The sequence below is a fragment of the Mauremys reevesii genome, linkage group 1 (genome assembly GCF_016161935.1).
Source record: "Mauremys reevesii isolate NIE-2019 linkage group 1, ASM1616193v1, whole genome shotgun sequence".
NCBI lineage: Eukaryota > Metazoa > Chordata > Testudines > Geoemydidae > Mauremys > Mauremys reevesii.
In genome coordinates, this window is record NC_052623.1 from 261,693,868 (window position 1) to 261,718,935 (window position 25,068).

Sequence of the window (25,068 nt, forward strand, 5' to 3'; positions counted from 1 at the left end):
ACCTGGGGCTGGGAAAGTGGAGCGGATGACACCAAGTTGGGGTATTGCCAATTCGGGAGGGGGGGGGGGATATTCTCCAGGAGGAGATTTAGATATTGTAAACTGGAGTATTAGTAACAGGATGAAATTCAATAGTAGGTTGAAAGGTTAGGATATGCATTTAGAACTTAAGAACTTGCATTTTTATTATAAGCTGGAAGCTAGGGAGGGAGGACGGGGGGGAAGGAGGAGGAGGAGAGTCCTGGTTGAAGGCAGGATGACTATGAAATGGGAAATGTGATGTGGTTAAAAAAAGCTAATGCGGTCTTGGGTAAAATTTATTATTTTTTAATATAGGGATAAGGAGGTGCTAGTCTATATATATTAAGTGCGAGAGGAGTTTTGGATTTTGCAGTTGTGTGTTTTGGTCTCCTATGTTTAAGAAGGATGAATTCAGAAAAGAGAACAGTAAAAAGAAACACTAGAAGATGGAAGGGAAGGAAATGGATGGGAATGAAAGGGAGGAGAGAGAGGAGTTTTTTGTTGTTTTAAAGAAAGAAAAAGAAGGAGGAGAAGAGATAATTATAATATTTATATAATATAGAGATATATAGGAAGGAGAAGAAGAAGAATTATTTCAGTGCAGTGCTAATGTCGAGGGAGGACAAATATAAACTGTCAGTCAAAAATTTCAGGCAGGAAAAGAATTAGACGGTTTCTAACCATCAGTGCTAGGGAGTGCAACAGCCTACAGGAACAGCAGGGAAGATGGAGGACCTGGATGACTTTCAGAAGAAGAGAAGAGATTAGATGGGATGGGGATGGATGGAGGATATGGAGATAAATGCAATAGCAATAGGTCAATTACACACCACACTGGTAAATAATACAATGGGTCAATATAACCTATTTTTTTGGGTTTGGCTGAGAGAGGAGATGCATGCTCTCTGCGGCAGCCGCCGCCATATATATTTGGGGGGGGAAGGAATTTTCCTCCAGGAAGATTGGCAATGGCTGGAGGTTTTTTCGCCCTCGAGCATGGGGCAGGGGGGGTCGCTAAGGAAGGAGTGGTGGATCGCTATGTGGCCTGCATCTTGCAGGAGGTCAGACTAGATGATCATAATGGTCCCTTCTGATCTTGAATTCTATGATTCTATGATTCTATGTAAGCAACACTATCCAACTAATGAGCTTTCCCTAGAAGTCCAAGCTCCCTTCTGTGCACTCCCCAACTGCCAAAAACCTCTAGCTTGTCCCTCACACTTTAAACGTTACCCTTTTTCAGTAAAAAATTCTGCACATCAAGAACTGGAAATATGGGACTGATCTAAAATAAGTTGAACATAAAACATACAGGGCTCCTGTACTGCTTGTGTTATTAATCTCATATTTAATGAAAAACTTAAGTTTAGCCAGTGTTGCTGCAAAAATGACACCAGACTGCCACAGCACCTGAGAACACTGCTAAGGAAGATACGTCCATCTCACCACAGAATACAGTGGACCTTATCCAGAGGCTTGCCTTGGCATATTGTTAACCTGCATTTAAATTATGACATTATTTCAGTTACCAAAGAAAGATACACCAAGACTTCTGGCCACATATAGCACATAATTCTGAAATTTAATTTTTTTGAGTTTTGTTTTAACCCAGGTTATCTAGTCCATTAAGGTTTTAAACATCACATTTCCAAAATAGCCTCCAGGAAAACTATGGCACCAGGCCAAAGGTTTGTTTTTGTTTTTAAGTTAAAAAAAAAAAAAGAGATGGGTGGCAGAGTGAGGGTTATACTAACTTTCAGCTCACTGAAATGCAAATAGAAATATTAAGTCTCCAAACTCAGCCTGAATAACAGGGATGCTAGTACACTACCACCCTTATACCAACACAGTCTAGGACACTGAAGTATCTAACAAGATTATTCACCCAATTTTTTAAAAAACAAACCAACCAGCAACGTTACTAAACAGCTCACTAAATATACAAAATTACATTATCTAGGTACAGTTTATTGCAAAATCAGGAAGGAGACAACAAACTAGAAGTTTGAGTCTTTCATTTCAGATTTTTTATCACCTATTCATATTTCAGTCACTCACACATGCATATGCATGTACACACGTGCACACACACGCTGTACACACTATTTCTGAAACATTTGAGAGTTCCCACAGTCTTACAGGAAACCAAACCTTATAATATTTCAGTTTAAAAAGTTAAATTGAGGTCATTTACCACAAGACTATAAAATCCTCCTATAACACTCGAGGAAACAGTTACATTTTGGGATTTGGCTTTCCAAAAACCATGCATAAAGGGAAAGCATATTTCAATAGCTCTAAGACTACTTTAAATTTAACAAATTCTTCAGAAGTCTGTACAGAGTTAAGTTAATATAATTGTAAAAGTAGCCTAATGAATGCCTGTAGTAGCTATCTCAAATAACTATTGCATTATAGTAAACGCTGTTGAGGGGCACCAAATATCTAAATTTCAACAGATCTAACAATTGTTTGCTTCTGGATTAACATTAAGTTCTAATGTTACATTAAAAAACAATTCTAACAATTCTTTTGAGCTGCTAGAGTTTCATAAAAAAAATTCCTTTCAAATTTTCAATAAATATGTCAACATTAAAAATCTAGTTAAGACATGCAAGACAATTTACATAACCAAGAACAATTCAAATTTTATAATAAAGGCAACTTGCATTCAAAATGAACTTTACCCTTATTTTATTTAAAGGGTAAACATGAATTAAACTCAGCTGTTTACCTGAATTACAAAAGTAACATGATTCAATATGAAAATAAGAAACTGTCTACAAATCTCTGACAGTAATAAATTGCAATATACAATGCATACAGGAGTTATACAGAGCAACAAACTCTTGTACAAAACAAAAATACTTTAATACCCTTAAAATCCAATTTTTTTAAAATTCATGAAAAAAAGATTTGAGTCAGAATTCACACCTCCATTAGTCAAGCCTCAGGTAGCTACATTACAGCTATTTAATGTACAAAGAGACAACTCTCTCCTCTGTCATTTTAAACTAACGTCTCCCCTCACAAGTTGTACAGCTTTCTTGTCTCTTCCATTCCCAAATCCAAAGCCTCTTCAAATCACGAGAACTGAATTTGTTGAACACCAGAGATCTAGAGAGGGGGGAAAACAACATAAGCTTAGTTTCAAGTTTCTGTCCTCGGAAGCTGTATCACATGTAATAATCTTGCAGGTCGTAGTGTCAGAAAGTCATGACAAAGGTCTAAATACAAGTTATTCTCATCTCTTTCAGACTGGGGGGTCTGAAATAGGGCTTTGAATTTTAGCAACAGAAGGAAGAGAGTGGATGAGAGGATACTGTACCTGTTGATAAGATGTTGTATAAACCATAACATTTTGCTGCTGGCCATCTGTAGTTATTAAACCTGCTGGCAACTGGTTAGCTAAAAGAAAGAGCATTTTAGTTAAGGTAGTTAGACAAAACTGCAGGATACATAGAACCTTGTTTAAAGTATATATTATCATTCACAACAAAGTTCAGTTATGGTGAGAGGGACTATGGCATAACCTTCCTCCTCATATCTACTCCCTGAGTACTATAAACTCACACCTGTTTACTAACAAAAACAAGTTAGCTCCCATTAGCACTGCAGAACTGAAACTGATTTTATTCTGCATCAAATCATTATCTGAAGTCAGCTTGCAAAATTTTTACTGCTGATGATGTATGAAGGCAAAAACCAGCTTTACTTTCCAGTGTGAAGTGGACTTTACCATACTGGCCACTTGAATTCTAAAAAAAAAAAAATAGTGTTAGACCACAGAGCATGTAGTCCAGGCTTTCCAAGACACAACGAGAGACTATCCCTGCCCTGGCGGAGATGGGATTTGTTAGTGGAGAAAATGGGGCAGCGGTAAGGGTAATGGTTGCAATTAGAGCTGTGATGCAGGCTTGGATGGAATCGTGCAGCGCTCTGAAGGACATGACAAAGAGCTTGGACTTAACACACACTGACCTACAGGAAGCCAGTGAAATAAAAGTTTTTGACTAGTAAACTGACTAAATGTGGTGTGGAAGTCGAGAGAATAATTTGAGAACCTGTTAGGTAAATATTATCATTTTGTGGGTCTAAGCCCTGTGACAATCAAAGGGTAGAATTATTACAGAAGTCATTAGGAAGCAAAAGGCTAAACATTCAGTTATAACTTTGATATTCTGCATTTGGAGAGAATAAGTGAGGGGCTGGTTTGGAAAGTCCAGCCATTTCTACATAAGGATAAGAGACAAAAACAGACCACCACTAAATCAGTTTCCTATTTTAAAAAAGTTTAACCAAATGTTTGACAGAGCTGAACATCTTACATTTGAGAGATTAAATTTGGTCTTTACCATATTTGGTAAAAAAAATTGATTTTCATTGAATTAAGTTGTGCCCAAACTAAAAGTTACATGCAAAAGACACTAAGTCTAAAGTTAAACTCTTCAGACAAGATAATCCTACACAAGCATACGTGACTTGCAAGATAGTGTTTATCTCTTTATAAGAGATAGTGGTTCTGTCTCCTAGTCCTGCCTCTGCTGGCTCTTAGCCAGGGGCCTCCTGCTCCCTGCCGAGTCCTACTATTCTCCTTCAAAACTGCCATTTTTAATGCTGGCATTAAATCACATGTGTGCAGTAACTTTCCCAACCACTCAAGCTTTGCATCATAGAATGTCCTGAAGCCTCCAGAGCCTGGGAAATCTGAAATATGATTGGTGAGCAGGTGTCAAGGCATTTCTTCAGCCTTCTACTTCCAGATTAGGGAGCATCTTGCAGAGACTTGGGAAGTAGACAGCAGACTCACAGTTGACAGGTGTATCCTGTCTTCACACCAGTTCTTGAAAGCGCTATACTAGTACTTCTAGTAAGCGCACACACTAATGGTGCTGTTAGGAGCACATGCTTCCTAGAAGCATAGGAATGTTTCCTGTGAGTACTACATCAGTGCCTGCATAAAGGGCTCATTCATGCGGTTGAGTTAGCTTTCTCTCCTCCACTCATTTTTCTTTACATGAGTCCTTGGGAAATTACGTATGACCCCTGGGTCATCGAGTCCAGTCCTTTGCTACTGCAGGCAACAGAGGTAGGATTAAAAATCCTAAAGTTTAGATTCAAACAAACAAACAAACAAACAAACAAACAATCAGGACCTGCAAGAGTTGAGGTTTCTATAGCAATGTTAAGGCATTGTGCACACAGTATTTTCTATTCCTGTTTACCTTGCTAAATGTATAGATATATACATTACTGTTTGTCTTTAAATGTATGACAGAAAATATACAGAAGGTGCAAAATGGCTGAGTTAATGTTGCTGTTGGAAAGTTACCCTTTATATTTGCTGACCTCTGATGTTAAACCGTGAATGTCAACGTTTCATGAACTTGGGGGGGGGGGGGGAGTTCCACTGTTATCAAGACCTTAGTTCCAAATTAAAAAAAAAAAAAATGAGGGACCCCTATGAACCGTCAGGCCCCACTGCATGATATGGGGAAGTAAGCTACAATGGAGCCATAAAGGAAAAGAACAGTTTCACAAGATTCTTCTTCCCTCGACCATAGCTGTCTTTTTTTCCCCCCCATGTCCACAAAGTCTGTGCATTCTATTTACGGTAAGAGTTTCAGAAGGACAGGAACCAGAGAGGAGCCTCAATTTCATTTTGGCAGACTCCATGCCACAAAATGTGATTTTCTTTCTTCCCTCCCATGCATTTTTGCAGGAAGATTGAATATGGGCTTGAATGGGCTACTATGGAAATAAGAAAACTTTAAAAATGATATTCTTTAAAATCTAATGAAAAATTACAGCACTAGTTCATGCTCTCAAAGCACTTCACATTAGGACTAGAATTTAAACCTAGTGCCACTGGATATGATTACCAACTGCAAAGTTAATATCAAACGAATGATGAATAAATTTTGACCCTAGGCGCACAAAGCTTCCGTTGACTCCAATGAATGCATCCAAGTGCAGGTTATCCCCAACATTTCCCAAATGAAAATTTGGATTATTTTAGATCCCACCCAGATAGTAACTGAGCCTGAGTCAGACTAAGAAGAAAATTCTGATTAACATTTCCTCAAATCTGAAACCTTTGAGGATCTACAAATAAAGTAGTAATGAGCTCTGAATTAGCAATTTAGAGGTTTACTTACTAAATGCTTCTTCTGTGAGCTCCTCACTAAGACCGTCTGCAGTTGTAACTGTTCCTCCAATTCCTTTCTCTCCTTTCATTGCCTTGAATGAAATACAGAAAATGTTTGCATTATAATAGTTACCTTAGATTGCTCATCATCGTAGTTTCCTAAAACGGGAACTTTTACAACTGCTAACAGAGCCTGTACGCAGTAATGAGAAGTGTGACACTAACATCCAAGGACTGCAATTATAATGTTTCTTTAAAATATTAATACACACAGTGAGCTTCCGAAGAATTGATTTAAACATTTGCTATACTCCTTACATCAGAGATTTGTACAAAGTATAAAGACTGCACTTTTATAGGAGATCCTTCAAATACTGCAAAAGTAAGAGTTCTGTGGTAACTCACAAGGAATAGTTAGGTCTACATTTTGCACCTAGAATTCACTGCAGAATTCCAGGAGTACTCAAAATGTGGAAAACGTATGCTGGTTACATAAGCTTATTTGTTGCACTTTATACATGGATATACACACTTTCTAGAACAGTTCTTGGGATATGAAGTGGAAAAGAGACAAGATGCAGTGTTGGATTGTTCCACTAATTTGTATGCTATAGCTTTAATGCCTTTTCTAATAGCTGTGGGAAGTAATTATGTACAGTGCCAATGTCATACAATAGGAAGGTCACTTTAAAACCCAAGATACTGGATTTCTTCCCCATAGTATCCAATATAATCAGAACCTGAGGTCAGCATGATGAGTTAAGGCACTCAATGAACTGTGTGCTGTTCATCAGCCAGGCTTTTTGTGAAAACATCAAGGCAAGTATTAACATAAATGACAAAATGTACATGCGTTTAATGGAAAAAAAAAATGGAGGCAGTTTCCTTTATATAGTACTCTGAAGACGAGACTGGGAACATCATTTATGGCTGACAGGCAAACCCAGAGCCAACAAATCCAGATTTTAAATGCTAGCTCCATTAGCCTATTGACACAGTTGGTAGGGTAATCAATGTCACTGTAAAGAAGAGGTATGTTTGAAGCCAAACAGGCTTAAAAATTTTCTTAAGAGCTACTGCAACATACAAGCTAACCCAGCATTCAGACAGCACTACATGAACACATGGAAGAGGGTTAGCGTATGGGGTGTTCTGTGTACCGTGTGGGTGTGCGGGAAGAATGGAGGGATGTTGAGGAAGGGAGAAGCATCTTATTAGCTGAACATTCCTATAACTTGTTTGGACAGACTCCGTTCTTGAGTCAATGTCTCATGCCACTGTCTCACAGGAAAACTCCCCATCCTTTCGCATAAACTGCCACAGAGGGATGGTGGGTGAAGGAATAGAATATACATTAATCTGTTCAGATCCCCCACCCCCCCAAAAAAAAAGTGGAAAAAGGCAGAGGACAGCTCTATTTTGCATGAAATTTAGGTTGCTGGAAGGAAGGAAGTTCATGCTAAATTCTGAGAAGACTAGAGGATATGCCGAATCTTGAAGTATCTTCTGCAATAAGAAATGCAAATCTTAATGCCAAAACAGGGTATTGGAAAGTACTTGACAACCTAAGCAAAATATGCTCAAACAAGCATGTAGCTGACAAGTTTTCATGTCACCAAAGTAAGGTGTTAAAATACCTTTCCACTTCCCAGATTAGAAATGCAATTTGACAAACTGTAGTGGGCTAGCTCCTCAGCTGGTGTAAGTGTAGCTCCACTGAATGTGCTGAGGATCTGGCTGAGTTCTTAACAAGAGCACAAAAACTGATTTTTACCATAATGTTTGTGTTTGAAAGGTTCTTCAAAAATCAGTTGAACAATTTAGTTACTTTGGAACAGCAAGTTTGCCAATACTCTTAATTATGTTTTTAAGTGGTTTTTATCCCATGTCATGTTCTATTCTGATGTGTAACATCCATGTCTACCTCAGAATAGAACATGACATGGGATAAAAGCCATCAGTCACTGGACAGAAGATTCTGGGGTATGGTGCAAATGAACCATTTTCAGCTGTATATGGAGATAAAGAAGAGCCAACACTGAACACGGTAAGTTTGTCTAAACCTGTGTGGAAAGATAGGCTACCAACCTCTCTGAATTTTTGGAGATACAGCTTCAAAGGTTCAACATAACTATCAAATCCCAAGGTAGACATGGCAAAGAGAATATCCTCTCCATTGATAGTCTTTCGTTTCTCTTGATGACACCTCTCACTTGCTTCAGATGTTATAAAGCTGATGAATTCACTTACACACTCTTGCACACACTCCTTTGCATCTTTAGCAATCTGGTAAGAAAAACCATTACTAAAGTCACCTGAAGTTTGCTTAAGCTTCACCATGTTAATAAACTGCAAATTAAAGCTCTACTTACTAAACCTGTTCCCAAAGCTCAATTCAGAGATCTGAACCCGAAAGGTGCCGGCCAGCCACAACTCCCCTTGACTTCACTGGAAGTTAGAGGTGTCGAGCCCCTCTCAGGATCAGGCTTGTGGGTTACAGCTCTTAGGCTCACTAGTCCAGAGAGTCTTGCAACATTACACTAAAAACCTGTAGTACCCCAATTCTTAGTATCAGAATGATAAACTAGAAGATGTGGGGACATCCCCATAATAATTATCCACAAGTAATATGCATATATGAACAAAACTGGTGTGCATATGCAAGACAGCCACTGGATGTCACCACTGTTCCAGGTAAAATGCAGATAAAATAGCATTTTAAATAGAGTAAGACTATTATGTTACTACTTCAGGTGACACTACAGACCTCTACAACTTCTGTAATATTTCACAGCTGCATTCTGTACAAGCTGTTATATATGCACACAGTTTAGAGACACTAGTGGGTTGCATGCTTCCCTTTCTTCTCTTTGGACACAAGCCATTATATTCACAGTCAGATCTGAATTCATAAGTTATAAGTGTAAGTGAATCTCATGGTACTATAACCCTCTGGCAGGGGTGGCTCCAGGCACCAGCACGCCAAGCATGTGCCTGGGGTGGCAAGCCAGGGGGGGCGCTCTGCCAGTCGCCACGAGGGCAGCAGGCAGGCTGCCTTCAGCGGCATGACTGGAGAGTCCACTGGTCCCGCGGCTTCGGCAGACCTCCCGCAGGCGCGCCATCGAATCCGCGGGACCAGGGACCTTCAGCAGGCAAGCCGCTGAAGGCAGCCTGCCTGCCGTGCTTGGGGCAGCAAAATACCTAGAGCCGCCCCAGCCCATTGGAAATGGAAACTAAGAAAGGTATGAAATTGGAGTTATGATTAATCTGATTGGACAGCACTTTATGATGTCTTGTGGGACAAAGCATCTTCATGAATTTCTCTTCTCCTTTAATTTGCTCACTTTGCCATTGAGTCTGTATCTCAGGCCTTCCAGAAGTAAGATTGTGCAGCTCAGCCAGGGATATTTTATCCTAATCAGATCCATAACTTGTGCTTACTCAGTTTGCCCGGCAGCAAGCCTCTGTAGTGGTTTTTAATATTCTAAGTTTTCTAAACAAGCATTCAAGTGAATAAACAGATATGCTCCTGCCAAGAATAAATTGAGTGAGTCAGAGTTTTTAACCCGTTAAAAGTAAATTAGGTGATTTAGAATAGCAGAGGGGTGCTATAGCGGAATATTTAGGAAAGTAAATAAGCAAGAATCCACTGAAGGATTATCCTTATTTGATGCTTGTTCATATGTGACAAATCTATTCCAGTTGGAATATGTAGAAGGAACCTTTGTATCTCAGAGTAATGGCAATCTTTATTCAGAACCCCATATTCTCTCTGACATAATTTTCAAGCATCTAGACACTTGGGGTCAGCAGCTCCCATTGTGATATTTATGGCCAGATTTTCAAGACAGCTTAGCACTCAATGTGCCAACTTCTTTTGAAAACCTGAACTCAATTGTGGGTGCTGAACACTTCTGAAAATCTGGCATAAAGAAAAGATTAATGAATATAACTATCTTACACTGGAACACTCAGCGATTTTGAAAGCATCCATGACTGCCATGGCTTGCCTATGCCGGGTTATACTTTAATGTCTTGCTAGCTGTCTGATTATTTTGTAAGCTGTACAGACGAAAAGGAAAGTTTCTGCAGCAAGACAAGAGCAATAAGCAATACTCCAAATCCTATGTAATGGCATTTTGGCATCTTGCTTCTGGAAATACAGAAGTTCAAAGATGAAAAACTAGATTTTTCCTCAGATGATTGAGAAGGAAGTTCTTATTTCATCCAAACTGGCTCACTCATTCCAATTTCCCTGCACTCCAATTAAAAAGAAAAATCTCTTTCCTACAAGTTTAACAGTTCTTAATATTTGATTGCCATCATGCCTGAAAACTTTTATGAGTGAATGTCTGGTGGCTATTTTGAAAACATTTTTAGTCTACGTAAAGCACTGTAGACACTAGATAAACACAAAACCTACTTTGGACCTGGCTACTTCAGTAATTTACATTTGTCATACAATTTAGCAATCTCATTAGCCTGTTTAAATGTGTCCACACCAGGGTTTGCACCAGTTCAAACTGATTTAGACACCTGCTTCAACCTTTGTATTTAGATAAGGTCTAAGCAAGCCAGCTCAAATATTAGCCTCTATTTTTGACCAAATAAGTCCACTCTTATGTGACAGTTATGTATAATCTGCGTGTCTAAAAAAATACTACCAAACATCACAGCTATAGACTCCATAATATGGATGAATAAATTAGTAGCTTATAGTTTTTATGCAAAAGAGCAGTTTTAATCTTTTAATTGTTGGATTCCTGTAACTCAAATATAGTTCAAAATAAATTTTGGGAAACCTGGCCAAAAAAAATTGCTCTTAAAGAGCAAGTGTACAGTTTCAGCAACTGAAGATGGAGATGTTGTACTGGAACCCAAGTTTGCCTAACCAAAGAATGAATGTAATACATGAATCTGTTCTCATTAGCAGAACAGCCCTGTTGGATTTAGCCATGGATATTACCTTTCCTGTCTGGGGTATGGCATTTTTCATTATCCTTGCCACATTTGCAATTGGAAGATATATATCTTGTTCTCTAAAACTCTCTTTTGAGCCATTTGTGTCTTCATGATCATTCATACTGTCCTCCGTGTCTAGCAAAATAAAGAAAAGTTAGTATTGGGTGCATTTGTCAAGCACCTTCTATCACCTTACCTGTACTCTACTTATTAATCCAGGACTATTAACATTCCAAACCTCTGATCAACTTCAAATAGCTGCCATTAAAAAAAAGCTTGCTACAGAAGTGTTCCCTCTTATCCCCCAAAAGTGAAATTTCAAACCCCATCCGCAACAGCAAAAGAAAATGATACTGGTCTGAAATAGATGTCTAGCAATATTCAGTGAGGTTTAAGATTTAACAAGAGTTGAAATGGGAGATTCGCAACTTCCAAGTGAGTACCACACTTGCTTACACCCTGAAAGGTCCAGAGTTGTTAAAAATCAACACATGCTCCCATGACATTGTGGTGCCTAGGAAAGTTGTTTTCTATCACACCTCACCAATATGTATTCTTTTTATATATTACACATGGACACGTCCAATATTGTTGTTCTGGATATCAGCTTCACAAACACTAAGATTTAATTTGTTTGTTGAACAATGTTATAAATTTTTTTTTTTTTTAAAAGAGACATTCCTCTTCCAGCAAAGAGGCAAGCAACATCCTTTGATATTTAACACACACCACCCCATTACAGGTCAATGTAGAGCATGTTCCTGTGGATTACTTCTTTTTCCCAGAACACTAGATTGCTTTCAAAGGGGCTCCGATGCTAACATTGAAAGTTGCAAACCCATTTTCAAATTGATCAAGACTGAATTGTATGCAGGGAGTCATTATGAATGCAGATAAATACCAATGCTTAGCTTCATGAATGATGGAGAATTAATGGAAGAGCTAGACAAGAAGTGACAGGACATTGTAATACTTAATAGTATTATGCTAAGACAGACAAACTTCCACTTTAACTGGTAAGTTCTTACCATCATGAGGCTGTATTACAAAATGACTACCACCAATGTAATCTCCAGCAATTCCTAGCTGAGAAGCATCTGTTGTAGAACTGTCACCATCCATCTATAACAAAACAAAAAATCAAACATGTACTCTAGTATACCACAAATGCTACTGCTTAGCAGTAGATTCATTTAAGTTACCTTGAAAGTAAGGGGCCAAATTCAGCCCTGGCATAAACAAGCACTTTCCTATTAAAAACAGTGTCCATTGCTCTTCAATTAAGGCTGAATTTAACCCGAGATGCTTTGGCGTCAGTAGCTCGTTCACATTTAAACTTATAGGAAGGTACTTTTAACTGTGTGGGCTGAAGTTTTCCATGTTTGGCCTCTGTCTCAGGCTGAGTTTCTGGAGGAAAGCTTCAGCAAAAACTCTGCAACCAGTTGAGAATGAGAATAGGGAAACAGGTAATTTTGCCAACTTTTAAAAAGGAATTCTAAAGCAGTGGTTCTCTATCCTTTGAGCTCAGGACCCATTTGCAAATCTTTATGGCCTGTCATGACCCAGTAAATAGTTTTAGTGCAAAAACCATCTGGCTTACTAAAACATTTCTTACTAACGATATATAGTATATATATTAAGTACTAAATAAGTACACTCTGTATACCACAGCAGTAGCTCCTGTCCTGCAGAGCTATCTGGACTCAGCTCCCTGCCCTGGGTATTGCAATCTCTGGGGTTGCAGTGCTATTCAGGTCTAGCCAGGCCAAATTTGTGAATGATGCAAAGGATCACAGCACCACTTGCTCAAATTTGGCCTGGCTTGCCCATCATCACGGTGGAGCAGCAGCTGGGGCAAACCTGAGTGATGCTGTGGCCCTTCATACCAGGTCACAACACTCAATGCTAGAACCTGAGCTCAGCTGGCCCCGCAGGACCAGAGCTGTAGGATGCACCCCTGCAGGGTGAGAGCAGGGCAAAAATCTGCAACTTCCTACCCCAGTATCTCTCACCCTCTTCCCTCCCCCCAGAAGCAGGACCCGGCCCCCTTGCCATCCTTTGACACATATGGGCAACCCGGTTTTGGGCTGCAACCCACTGGTTGAGAAATCCTGTAATGCCTCATTGGTATGGAGCAAGACAGACAAACTCAATATTTGATTGGAAGTTAGTCCTGGGGCTACAGAGGTGTCTTTTGCTGTCCCCATGAAAATACGTCCAGATTTGGCCAAGTCACACTGAAAATTGCCATTTGCTTATAATTTTCTGGATGTTCTGTCTGCACCATGTATGCTTCTTGGTATCAATGACCCTCTGGCTTAATTCTGAAGCAGACACAGACCAGCAGCTCTGGGTTGTATGCAGACCAAATGGTTTCACCTTAATTTCTGTCATGAGCTTACCAAATAAAGTAATTGAAATTTCTGCAAATTCAGAAGCGCCTTTCATTCTGTTTGTTGTAACGATTTGATTTTTCTGCAGAACTATTTAAAAAAAATTTGGATGATTTTTCAATTGTGGGGGAGGGGAAGAGGGAACAAAAAACAACAACAACCCATCATGGAATTAAAATTTGCCTGAGCAACACTGGTGATTCCCTCCCCCCTTTCCCCGGCAGACATGCCAAAACTGAAAAAATTTCTCAAAACAAGCAGAAAGTCTTTTCACTTAAAGTTTCCATCAGAAGCTTTTTTTTTTTTTTAAAAAAAATGAAACATTTTGAAACTGTTTTCATGAAAAAATGCTCTTTGCATAAAAGGCTGAATTTCAGTGAAAAATTCATTTGAAAAATGTCAAGCAGTTCTAGCTGTTAGTATGTGCTAGCAGCCATGACAGTAAGATTACATCTGTAATATGACTTACACTGCAAACAATGTATGGTAATTTTAATCAGTATTAATAAAATGTACGAAATTCTAAAATTTAATTTGGCATTATTTAAAGGAATCCACTTTAGTAGAGTGCACGGGTGGTCAATTGAGTAACACTGGTGTACTAGGACTTCTCATTGCTTTCACTGTAAGGAAGCAGAAACACTCATCTGTCATTACCTTTTTACGGAGGAATAGCTGAGTTCCAGGCAACCATTTTAGATAAAGTGTGATAGCTGGGATGCTGTCTATCATATTCACTTAAAAATTAATTCGTTATTTAATGTTCAGCAAGATACACGCTGTATCACCATTTCCATATCTGGGAATTAAAGTAAATGTTTCCTACCTTCAGGAGTTTAATTAACCTTGTTTGTTGTGGTTTTTTTCTGTTGTTTCTTGTTTAATCTTACATAGTCATTGGCTAACAAAAACCCAACCATTCACATCTGGATTTCTCCTTAATGAGAGAATGAAAAGCAGTCTTACACCTGATCCTACAGAGGGATCCACCTCATGGATCTTTATGACCACAGAAAGGGTTTTCTTCAAGTATATATTCTATACCAGACTGAGTACTCATCTTACTGCAACCACCAGCAATATTGCAGATACTTGATTGCTATCACTAGTGAGAGTTATCAAGATGAAAATGTTTGAGACCTGTCTACATCGGCAGCTTAGAACAGGTCAAACTGCACCAGTGCTGGCTGTTATAGTAACAGGGGTGCTAGTATATCTACTGTGGATTAATCCAACCTGAACCGAAGAAGCAACCTTGTAACTATGTTGATAGGAATTACAAGATTAATAATGTTGCTAGTTTAACCACATGAAGGTTGTGTCTATCACAACCTGGCTGAGTCCCTCTCTCTGGGCAGGGAGCATTCTGTTGTGAGTGAACACAATTACTGGATACCACATGTTTCTAAGCAATTGGGGTCTGGACAGTGACTGGTTACTGTTCCTAGCCCTGGGTCTTTAGACACTCCAAGGTGAAGATACCTGTCTGACACCTCTCTTGGGCACTTTGGCCCTACACCCCAGTGACCTCACACCCCAGCCCACCTACGCCTCAGGTGCTTATATATGCTCCCTCAGAGTTCCACCACACTGGGTCAACTCTTTCCAAGACAATGTGGCAGGCAAGCAAGGAATACAGACTTGGTAAAGGAATTTCTTAACCACAGACACTTTACTCTTAAAAAAAAAATCACTTGAGTTACAGATCTTTGAAAAATAACAGTCCTGAATATATTCCCCGGTCTGATCTCATCCCTCCTGCGACTCCTGGGTTTGATCAGCATCCTTAGACTGGGCAGCCCTTCTTGACTCTTCTCTCCTTAGCCTGGTCTTCTTGAGTGTGGCACTAGTCTGACATCCCCCACCCCTTTCACAGAGAGCATTCCCTCTTGAATAAAGTCTCTGACCCCTTTGGCCATGTGCCTAGGTTAAGGATCATCAGCCACTTTTCCAGCTAAGCTTCTGCATAGAGTTCATTGTTCTTCTGGATGGGCTGATTGTTGAAGATTGCTCTGTGCCATCTTCAAAGACAGTCATTCAATTTGTGTCAAGCCTGTACTACAAACATTAATGCTCTAGTCCACAAAAGGGGATGCAATACCACATGAAGGTCACACTCCAAAGTGAAGATAACAATAAAAAATGGAGTCCCTGAAAAGTGGAATTCACACAAAACAAGATGGAGTTTATGACAACAGACTCTCCCCCTCCTCCCCCAACCTGCACAGGGGAATTTCAGGGGAAAAAAATCCCCACCTTACTCTTGCTACCACCTGTATGACCCCACTTGTGGTAATGATGCAAGCATTAATATATAGAGAGGGCACCAGACAGCCATCAACATTTGAGGCAGTGTTGCCTAACCCTGCTCAGAACAAGTCTTTTGGACACAGTGGGTAAAATGCCAGTGCCTATACGAATGATTTTACGGATTATATGATTGGTACAACTGACTTTTGGTAGCAATGGGGAGAAAAATTCTGAGAAAAAATCCAAGCATAGATAAGACCCAAGAAGATAATTTATTCCATTGGTTGGAACTCGTGGAATTTGGACTTTTAAATTAGATGTTCTACCCAAAGACATCAAGAGTGCTTCTCATAGTTTTCTCACTTCAACAGAAAAATGATAAAGAATATTCCTTATTCATGGATGAATTTTTATGCTTAGGGCCTTGTATCTTCACTTTTATAAGAGTTAGATGAACAGCAGACATAGGCTCTCGAATTTTCCCTCATAGTTCAACTGGGACTTTCATTATCCTGTCTTAATCCATTCCTAAACCTTTCTGGAGTAAACACTATTTGTTTTATGGTTTTGAGGTGTAGAGGGAAAGAAAAACTAAATTTCAATTGTTGCTTAAGCCATCTGGATCCAGGTATCCAGAGAAGAGATATTACACTAACATGACACCCTACTAATGTTTCTTTCGGTTCTGTTCCTGACATTAACACGAGCCTGTTTAAAGATGGCTGTTACTAACAGTTCGGTCACAGTGGATAGTCAGAATAAAAATACTGGAGATTTAAATTCAGACTTGTTTAAAATTATCATTTAAATTTACAATAATCTGTCATTGGGGTTAAGATCACCGTAAATGTTTACTTAACACGCTCAAAATCAGCTCAGTACAAGACTCATACTCTATATAGCATGACCTGATTTATGCAACAATAAAGCACTGCAGTATACAGCTATGTTAACTGGCTACAAAATAATTCAGAAGCATCCAGTTTTAAACTGAAATTATTCTAAAAAAATGCACCAAAGTTCAACGTACCAGAGAAATGTCCCCAGCATACAGCAATCTGACTCACTGACAAAGTGTGGTGGAGAAGGGCAGTGACTCCTGTCAGACTGACATTTCTGGTAACAACAATGCAACTACGCCATTGCTGCAAGTGGGTACTAATTTTCAGAACATCAATAAGCCTCTAGAAGGAGAGCTAGATCTTGGTTAATAATTTTAAGAGTGCCTATGCAAGTTAGGAGCCTATATCCTGCTTTCAAAGATTACTTATGCATGTAAATTCTTTTTGAAAATGGGACTTGGGCATCTTTGAAAACTCTGTCCTGACTTCAAGGACTCAAATCCTGCACAAGGGTAATTCTACTGTGTTCCTACCAAGGTGGGATTATATGATATCCTTTTTAATAAAAAGGAGCATATTTCTCTGTTTGCATGGTCACATAATGGCATCATACATGGAGCCTCAAACACACTGAATTTAGTATGAGGGGTAGTCATGTTAGTCTGCATCCACAACGACGAGTCTGGTGGCACCTTAAAGACTAACGAATTTATTTGGGCATAACCTTTCGTGGGTAAAAAAACCCTCTTCTTCACATCTGAAATGGGTTTTTTACCCACGAAAGGTTATGCCCAAATAAATTTGTTAGTCTTTAAGGTGCCACCAGACTCCTTGTTTAATTAGGACAATGGATTGCATACCTATGCAATAAAAATACAGCTACATTTGACATTTCTAGAGCCTGTTTGAAAAATGACTTGAAAAAACGGACTGGCTTGGACAGCAACACAAGCAAATGGAGCAAGCACAAATAAAGATAATATGGGGTAATGTATCAAATTGAGAGTCATGAATTGGGAATTTGAAGTGGTCAGGTTAGTTCCATTCTGATTTGAGATTGTCAATGATTTGGAAGTAAACAGTACAGTAATTTGCATGTAAATAGTCAGGGATGTATTGCAAACACCACTGAAGACAGAAATACTGCAAAGAGATCTTAAGGAGTTAAAATAGCAGGAATTAAGTGAAATTGCTGGGGAAAATGGAGATTAAAACTCCTGGAGAAGAAAATTCAAGAAAAGGAGGGAGGGAGGAAGGCAGGCATTCAGAATTGTACTAAATGAGACTCAAAGGTAATAGTGGACAGCAAATTACTTTAGATGTGAACTTATAGTATCATATTGCATAAAAAAATGAGGTTCTGGGCTGCACATAAAGATGTTCTGGAGCAGTATGCATTATTTCCTTGTCAGCAATGCCCTATTGAGACTGAACCTAAAATACTAAACTCAGTTCAGAACACCTCAGTATCATAAAAAACTTAAATGGGATATAGGATTTACTTGGAAGGAAAGAGTAAGGAATATTTGTGCCTTGGCTCAGTGGACATAAGCCTACAAGCTTTTGAGAAGTGTGAATACCAAGGAGGGCAGAAGAAATTTAGCACAGTACAATAAAAGATGCATAACTAAGAATAACAGGAAATGAAAAATCCGACTTAAAAAGAGGGACAACTCCCACTGCCAGTGTGATTTGTAAGACTGGAATGATCTCCCACAGGAAGTTAAGCAGCAGACCTTGTATGACATTTAAAACTAAACTAGAAAAAATAAAATAAACAATGTAGGCAAGAATCCTGCACTGGAAGGGAAGGGCCTAGAATAAGTTTGTTGAGCTTTCTTTATCCTTTTCAGTTGCTACACTTGATTTAACCCAAATCCTGAGGTTTCCCTTTATCTTTATTCATTGTATTTTGAAAACCCTAGAGTCTTAGTAATATAACCACTAGACAAAAGCTTGAATAGTCCACTCAACCAATTTAGAGTAAGAAACTTTGCCTACCAAGCATGTGCATGGGATGGGGAGAGAGGACATTATTCCATCAATTTCTACAGAATTACTTTATTAAAATGTTTAAAGTCTTTACACATTTGCAGCTTGTGAATGGATGCCCTGTGTTCTTCCTGCATCTGAAGCATCTCTATTCACTTTGATGCTCAATGCCTTCCCTAACAGCTGCAGAGTGACATTAACTAGATCGGACAGTTTCACTGCTGCTATTCAGCATCTAGGCCAGAGGTGGGCAAACTACGGCCCATGGGCCACGTCTGGCCCGCGGGACTGTCCTGCCTGGCCCTTGAGCTCCCGGCCAAGGAGGCTAGCTCCAGGCCCCTTCCCCACTGTCCCCAGTCCCCTGCAGCCACACAGGCATCACTCTGGGCGGAGGGGTTGCGCACTCCTGCCAAGCGCAGCTGCAGCGTATTTGGCTCCAGCCGGGTGGTGCGGCTGCCAGACATGCTGCTTTGAGCAGCATGGTAAGAGGGCTGGGGGGGTTGGATAAAGGGTCAGGGTCCCCAGGGGGGGCAGTCAGGGGACAGGGAGCAAGGGGCAGTTGGATGGGGTGGAGGTTCTGGGGGGCAGGGGTGGAAGGTGGATAAGCATGGGAGTCCCAGGGGCCTGTCAGAGGGCAGAGGTGTGGATAGAGGTCAGGGGACGGGGAATGGGGGGGAGGGGGCTGGATAGGCATGGGGTCCCAGAGGGCCTGTCAAGGGGCAAGGGTGTGGATCAGGGTTGGGGCAGTCAGGGGACAGTGAGGGAGGGGCTGGATAGGGGGTGGGGTCCTGGGGCAGGGGTCCCAGGGGTGGTTAGGGGCAGAGGTCCCAGGGGGGGCAGTTGGGGGACAAGGAGCAGGGTGGGGTTGGATGGTCAGGGGTTCAGAGGGGGACAGTCAGGGGGCAGGAAGTGGGAGGGGTCAGAGGCTAGGCTGTTTGGGGGGGGGGGGGCACAGCCTTCCCTACCCGGCCCTCCATACAGTTTTGCAACCCCAGTGTGGCCCTTGGGCCAAAAAGTTTGCCCACCCCTAATCTAGGCTGTAAGAGGTTCCCTCCATGTAGGCTCATCCACACTATACATAAAAAGTGTTATAACAGAAGCCGCTTATGCCAGTTAACTTGTACACTAGCATGGTTACAGTTGCAGTATGGAGAGGACCTAACAGAAATTTCTTGTTGTTGAAACAGACACTAAACTGAGTAGCTTGGTATGAATGTGGTGGGGTGCACCAGGAAGAATCAGGCACAATTTCTGTCATTTCTTTTGTGGGGTTTTGGATTTTTTTGGTGGGGGGTGGGGAGGGAGAAAGAGGGAGTATGTGAGGAGAAGAGATGTGAACTGGAAAGAATCAGAGCTTATACAGGCTATTTAAGAAAAAGTTTGTGCAGTTCCTGTATTTTTGCAGAGACTGAAATAGATAAGCAGTGCTGAAGAGGAGGCTACACCAGCAGCTCTCTGTCCCATCTATTCCATCAGCACAAGCACAGACACACAGTTTGAAATGTTTTAAGGACATTCAATTAATATTTTAATAAACTGTCCTAATACCTTTACTTAAATAAAAATATCCTTCATTTTGTACTGTGATCCATTATTTTTTGTTCCCTCCCCCCCCGATTAGTTAAAACTGTAAGTCAGGGCAGAGGCTATTTGTCCTTTATCATATTTAAAAATATTTCACACACATACGAAAAATAATTTCTTCACCTCAAGCAAAGAGCAAGTAGAATTTTCCAAGACTAATTCAGGAGAGTTTTATTTTCGGCCAATACTAGATACTCTAACATGCTGATCTATTCAGTTCAATTCTAACAATGTGGCTTATACATTTTGATGAACTCTATTTAGTAAATAAATAAATAAATAACTTCCACCTATTTTTACTTGGCACTAATCCTAAGAAGACAGACACTTTCTAAACAACAGTTACAAAAGATAATTAAAAATAAAAAGTCTGAATAATGCAATAACCTCATTGTTTAATCACAGAAAGATTTCAGGTGTGATACCCAACAATTAATATTAAGATTAAATAAAAGTTAGATTAGCAATTTTTATCCACTTTTAAATCCTGATTAAAACAGTTAAATTGTCTTGATTAAAGTTAGAGATTAAAGCTATTTCTATACCATAGCCCACATCTTAGTAGAGTGTCATGGACTAGTGTCCTCTTGCTAGCCACAGCTGTGTAGAACTTCCCCTATCCACAATCACACACAGACTCCTCTCCCAGTGGCAATCACATATTTATATGGCAACTACTGCAAATTATTTATATTGAAGGGTAATACCAAGATTTTATTATTTATTTTTAAGCTTCTTTTAGTCTAGTTAGCAGCTCAAAATGCCAGCAGCCAATACTACAGAACCAGCCAGCTCTCTCCAGACCATCAACAAGTGGTTGATATACCATCTTGGGAATTAGTGATTTAGGATCAGACCACCCTGGATTTTCCTGAGCATTACAAATAATATTTTTCCTAATATGTTAAAACAGATGCAATACAGACTATACAGAAGGGATAATCTATTATATAGCAGAGTTTGGCTGGCACAGAGAAAAAGTGTACACGCTGTTCAGGAAATCCATTCTAACAGCTGCACATGAAAACAGTTCTTGCACATATAACAACTATACTGTGGTAGTACCCCAAGCTGCTCCTTCCATTTTGCCTTTTGGCTACTGCTTCTTTTGTCAGAAAAGGCATCCCAATTAACTTTTTTAAAATACAGTATGTTTTCCTGTCAGCAAGGCAAAGGTAATTATGAATAAAATAAGACATTCAAGGATGAAGGGTGGCCTTAATTTATCTGATACAGTCTTGTAATCTATGACTGAATATACCAGAATACCCCAAAGAATCAATACAACCATGCCACTCTCACAGCCTTCTAAGACTCCTACACTAAATCTTATTTACAGAAGCAAGGACTTGCATTTAAGTGAGACTTGGCCACAAAAAAGGGAAGTAGTAGAATCTGATTAAGTTTCTTTGCAGTTTTACACTTTTGGAGTGGCCTACAAAATGTGCAAGCTTGAAGAGTCACATACAGTACTAGTCTTTGATATGTTACTGGAACTTTACGTTTGTTTTCTTTTCCAAGTTATTCTTAGGCAGTCTACAGCACTCTGCTCTCTGTGTCAGCCTGGATTTTGTTTCAAGATGGCAGCAAAGGCTAGCACATAAAAGGAGCTAAAGACAGGGGTAATGCACCTTAAAATTTAAGTGTGTAAAACAATTTACAGCTGATTATTAAAATGGAGTGTTGTAGCATGTTGGTCCCAGGCTATTAGAGAGCACTTTTGAACTTACACAGAGCAAGAGCAGAAGAGCTCTGTGTAAACTTGAGCACTTGTCTCTCTCACCAACAAAAGTTGGTCCAATAAAATATATTACCTCACCCACCTTGTTTCTCTATTAAAATGGAAATGTTTTCAGATTTAGGTTACTAGTCACCATTTGTTACTAGTTACTTTTGCACTTCACTCGGACTTGTTGGCCTCATAAATTTCACTTCCCTCTTCTTATGCACTTGAACACAGCTGAGCCTGAGTTACAAACACAAAAGGAAAATCTTTACATTTAAATAAGCTTTATGAATTAAACTTCAGCCAAAATCCCCTAAATCAAGATCAAACCTGCTTCACCAGACATCCTTTCTTGTCTGTTGGTTGAAGTTCACATCAAGTTTCTAAACACCTAGGAAAGTTTATTTTTATCAGCTTGTTCAGAAGCCTAGCTGTCATTTCAGTATTAACTGTAGCTGCTGGAAGGCACAGCAAAGGGAAGGGAGAGTCCCCTCTCCCCATCACTTATTTTCCTCATCCTGAGGGGAAGGTTTACCCAGACTCAAGATACCATCATTTTGTCTGAGAGTTGTGTATGTTAAAAAAAAAGAAAAGAAAAAGAAAAAGAGAGAGACACACAAACACTCTAAAATCCATTATTTCCACTGCCCAACACTGTGGAATCTGATGCTCCTGCCTGGTTACTCAGATCCTCTCACCACATCCTGGTGTTTTCGGGCCTCACCCTACACGCCTTACTCATGCTGAGCACTTTCAAGGGATTTTTGCCTGCGAGAGGACTGCAGGGTTAGCTCCTGGGTGCCCATGTAGAGGAGCCTAGTTGCCCTAGCTCTGACCCCAGGATCACCGAGATGCTGCACCACGCCAGCACCAACATCCTCCCAACCCACAGACGGGCACAAAGTCGGAACTGCGGGGGGGAGCTGGAGGTCGGGGAGCAGCTGTGGCCGCACCAGGGGCTCGGACTTCCCGCACGCTCAGCGGCCGTGGCCGGGGCTGCCGAGGGTGGGCAGAAAAGGTCGCCCCTCCCCAAATCCCACAAGCGGCCCCCAATCCGCGGAGACCCCAGTCGCCCGGCTACAGGGCGGGGGAGGGAGCAAAGGGGACACGACCAGGGTTTGACCGGGGGGGGGATCCCCGTTCCCGCCCCGCTGCTGGGCACCGCGGCCAGGGCCGAGGGGACCCCGGAGGCGGGCAAAGGGGGATCGCGGCTCCCAGCCCCCGCTGTGACCAGGGCGGCGCAGGGGCCCTCCCCCGTGTGCGGGGCAGGGGCAGCCCGGGGAGCCGCGCTCCCGCCGCCCGGGGCCCACACAATGGAGCCAGAGTAGCGGCCGCGGTGCCCCCAAAACCCCGGCCAGCGGGCTGGGGGGGGAGGGGGGCGCGTCAGTCCCATCTCCCCCCGCCGGCTCCGTCCCCGCCCGTCCGTCCCGGCTCCGGCCGCACAAAGAGGCGAGCGGCCGCTGGCGGGGCCCGGGCTCCTCTCCCCACTTCCTGGTCCCCTCGGCGGCGGCGCCGGGGCCCGGGGAGGGAGACGGACATTTCATTCGAGCCTGCAGTGGAACCGGTTACCAATCATTGGCCGGAGCCAGGCACAAACCTCCAGTGCGGCCCTGGTTGGCTCCCTCCGCAAATCGGCTGTTTGGTTGGACAGAAAATGGCTGCGAAGGAACCAGTCCCAGCGCGGAGCCCCGCTTCCCGCAGCCGGCCTGCCCTCCCTCCGCGCCGCCTCTCCAGCCCCGCCACCCTCGGCTCTTCCCGCCGCGCGGACTCCCTCCCGCCGCCCGCCCGCCTTCGCCTTTATACGCGGGGCCAGAGCCGGGGGGAGGTTGTTGCTCCCTCAGACGCACTGACCCCACCTCAGACAGGGGGTCTCAGTCGGGGGCGGTGGGGTAGACCCCGAACAGCTCTCCCCACCACCATTTACACACACACACGTGGGGGTTTCAGGGGGGGTAGACCCCGTGCAGCTCCCTCGCGCATCCGTTTATACACATGGCCGTTGTAAACCGAATTGTCTGGGCATTGAGTGCCTGTGTAAGAGGCGGGATGTGTTGGACACTCCATTTCTAAGATGGAGATAGTATTTATATATTAATTGTTGATCACTAAGAATGGCATTACCTAAAGTTGTGTGAAACTCGCGTTATACTTTACAAGAGCTTTTGTTAACATTTTCTTTTGCATCAGTCATGAGAAAATTCATACATACCTAGGCATGCAAAACTCACCCAAACCCACAAATTTCCACTTGGAAAAAACATGAATTGTATGTGTTTGTGTGTATATTTATATAGATATAGATAGATATAAAACCATAACAGAAGAACTCAGATTCACTCAAAAGGTTCATAGGTTTGGTCTGAGTTTCAAATTTTTAATGAAAAATGAAACCATTTTGCATGATTTTATGTTTCATTGCAAACATTTTGTGCAGCTTGAACTTTATCCTAGCTGCTGGGTGTTGTGAGAATTAATTCATTAATTTTTGGAAAGTGTTTTGCAAGTATTATCTAAACAGTCAATAACTTTCCAGCCCACAGGAATGTATTTTTCCTCCTCTCCATTTATTTTGAAGCTTGTTTTATCACTTGCTACCTTATTACTATAACGGATGCACTATTAGCCAGAGCCAGGCACAAACCTCCTTGCTCTGCGGCTTTAAGATCTTTGTGTGGATTCTGTTACCCCAACCAGGAATTTCACAAATAAATCAGTGAGCGCACATTGAGTCAGGTACAGACTACAACACTTTCTCTACTATGCTCTATGAAGGTTGGTTTAACTCAAAGCGCTCTACATCTGTAAGGTACAGAGTTTCTCAAATCTTTGATACTAATTAGGGCCAGATCCCACTACCATTTAAGTCAATGGCAAAACTCACTTTGACTTCAATGGGAACAGAACTGGGACCTGTGACACCTAAATTATGGTCAAGTCACAGCAGGATAGCTTCACTGAGGAAGTAGTTAACTATAAAATGAAGGATATTGAAATAATAAAGTGCTTTAAAAGACAGCTCAAATATTTTCTACTCTGATCATGCAAATATTTTGCGTGAAATCCTACTGTCTTTTAAAAAATACTACACTATTCTGTAGAAATGACAGCTTTTTCTAGGAGTACTACAGTGTTTTGTACTATTAATATAGC

At 41.1% G+C, this 25,068-nt stretch overlaps 1 protein-coding gene across 6 annotated transcripts; it reads right to left on the bottom strand.

Moving 5' to 3' along the window:
- Nucleotides 1–1,346: 1,346 nt before the first annotated feature.
- On the bottom strand, nucleotides 1,347–23,664 carry NFYB (nuclear transcription factor Y subunit beta). Of its 6 annotated transcripts, none has more exons than XM_039484434.1 (8): nucleotides 22,249–22,309; nucleotides 22,084–22,158; nucleotides 12,160–12,253; nucleotides 11,136–11,266; nucleotides 8,258–8,455; nucleotides 6,180–6,261; nucleotides 3,350–3,429; nucleotides 1,347–3,138 (listed from the first exon to the last, which is right to left on the bottom strand). In XM_039484434.1, the coding sequence occupies exons 3-8, from the start codon at nucleotides 12,251–12,253 to the stop codon at nucleotides 3,106–3,108; spliced, it is 618 nt and encodes a 205-aa protein (XP_039340368.1). In that variant the 5' UTR covers nucleotides 22,084–22,158; nucleotides 22,249–22,309; the 3' UTR covers nucleotides 1,347–3,105. The 6 variants fall into 6 exon arrangements, with proteins under 6 accessions (XP_039340368.1, XP_039340358.1, XP_039340403.1 ...); XM_039484424.1 differs by having other exon boundaries at nucleotides 22,016–22,158; XM_039484469.1 differs by lacking the exons at nucleotides 22,084–22,158; nucleotides 22,249–22,309 and adding an exon at nucleotides 23,516–23,664.
- Nucleotides 23,665–25,068: the final 1,404 nt, after the last annotated feature.

Excerpts from the sequence above, each read along its gene's own strand:
- NFYB (XM_039484469.1), bottom strand. The coding sequence starts at position 12,253 with ATGGATGGTGACAGTTCTACAACAGATGCTTCTCAGCTAGGAATTGCT. Across the intron at positions 3,430-6,179 it reads GCTCACAGAAGAAGCATTTA|CTAACCAGTTGCCAGCAGGT; the intron begins GTAAGTAAACCT and ends TCTTTCTTTTAG. Across the intron at positions 3,139-3,349 it reads ATACAACATCTTATCAACAG|ATCTCTGGTGTTCAACAAAT; the intron begins GTACAGTATCCT and ends CCCCCTCTCTAG.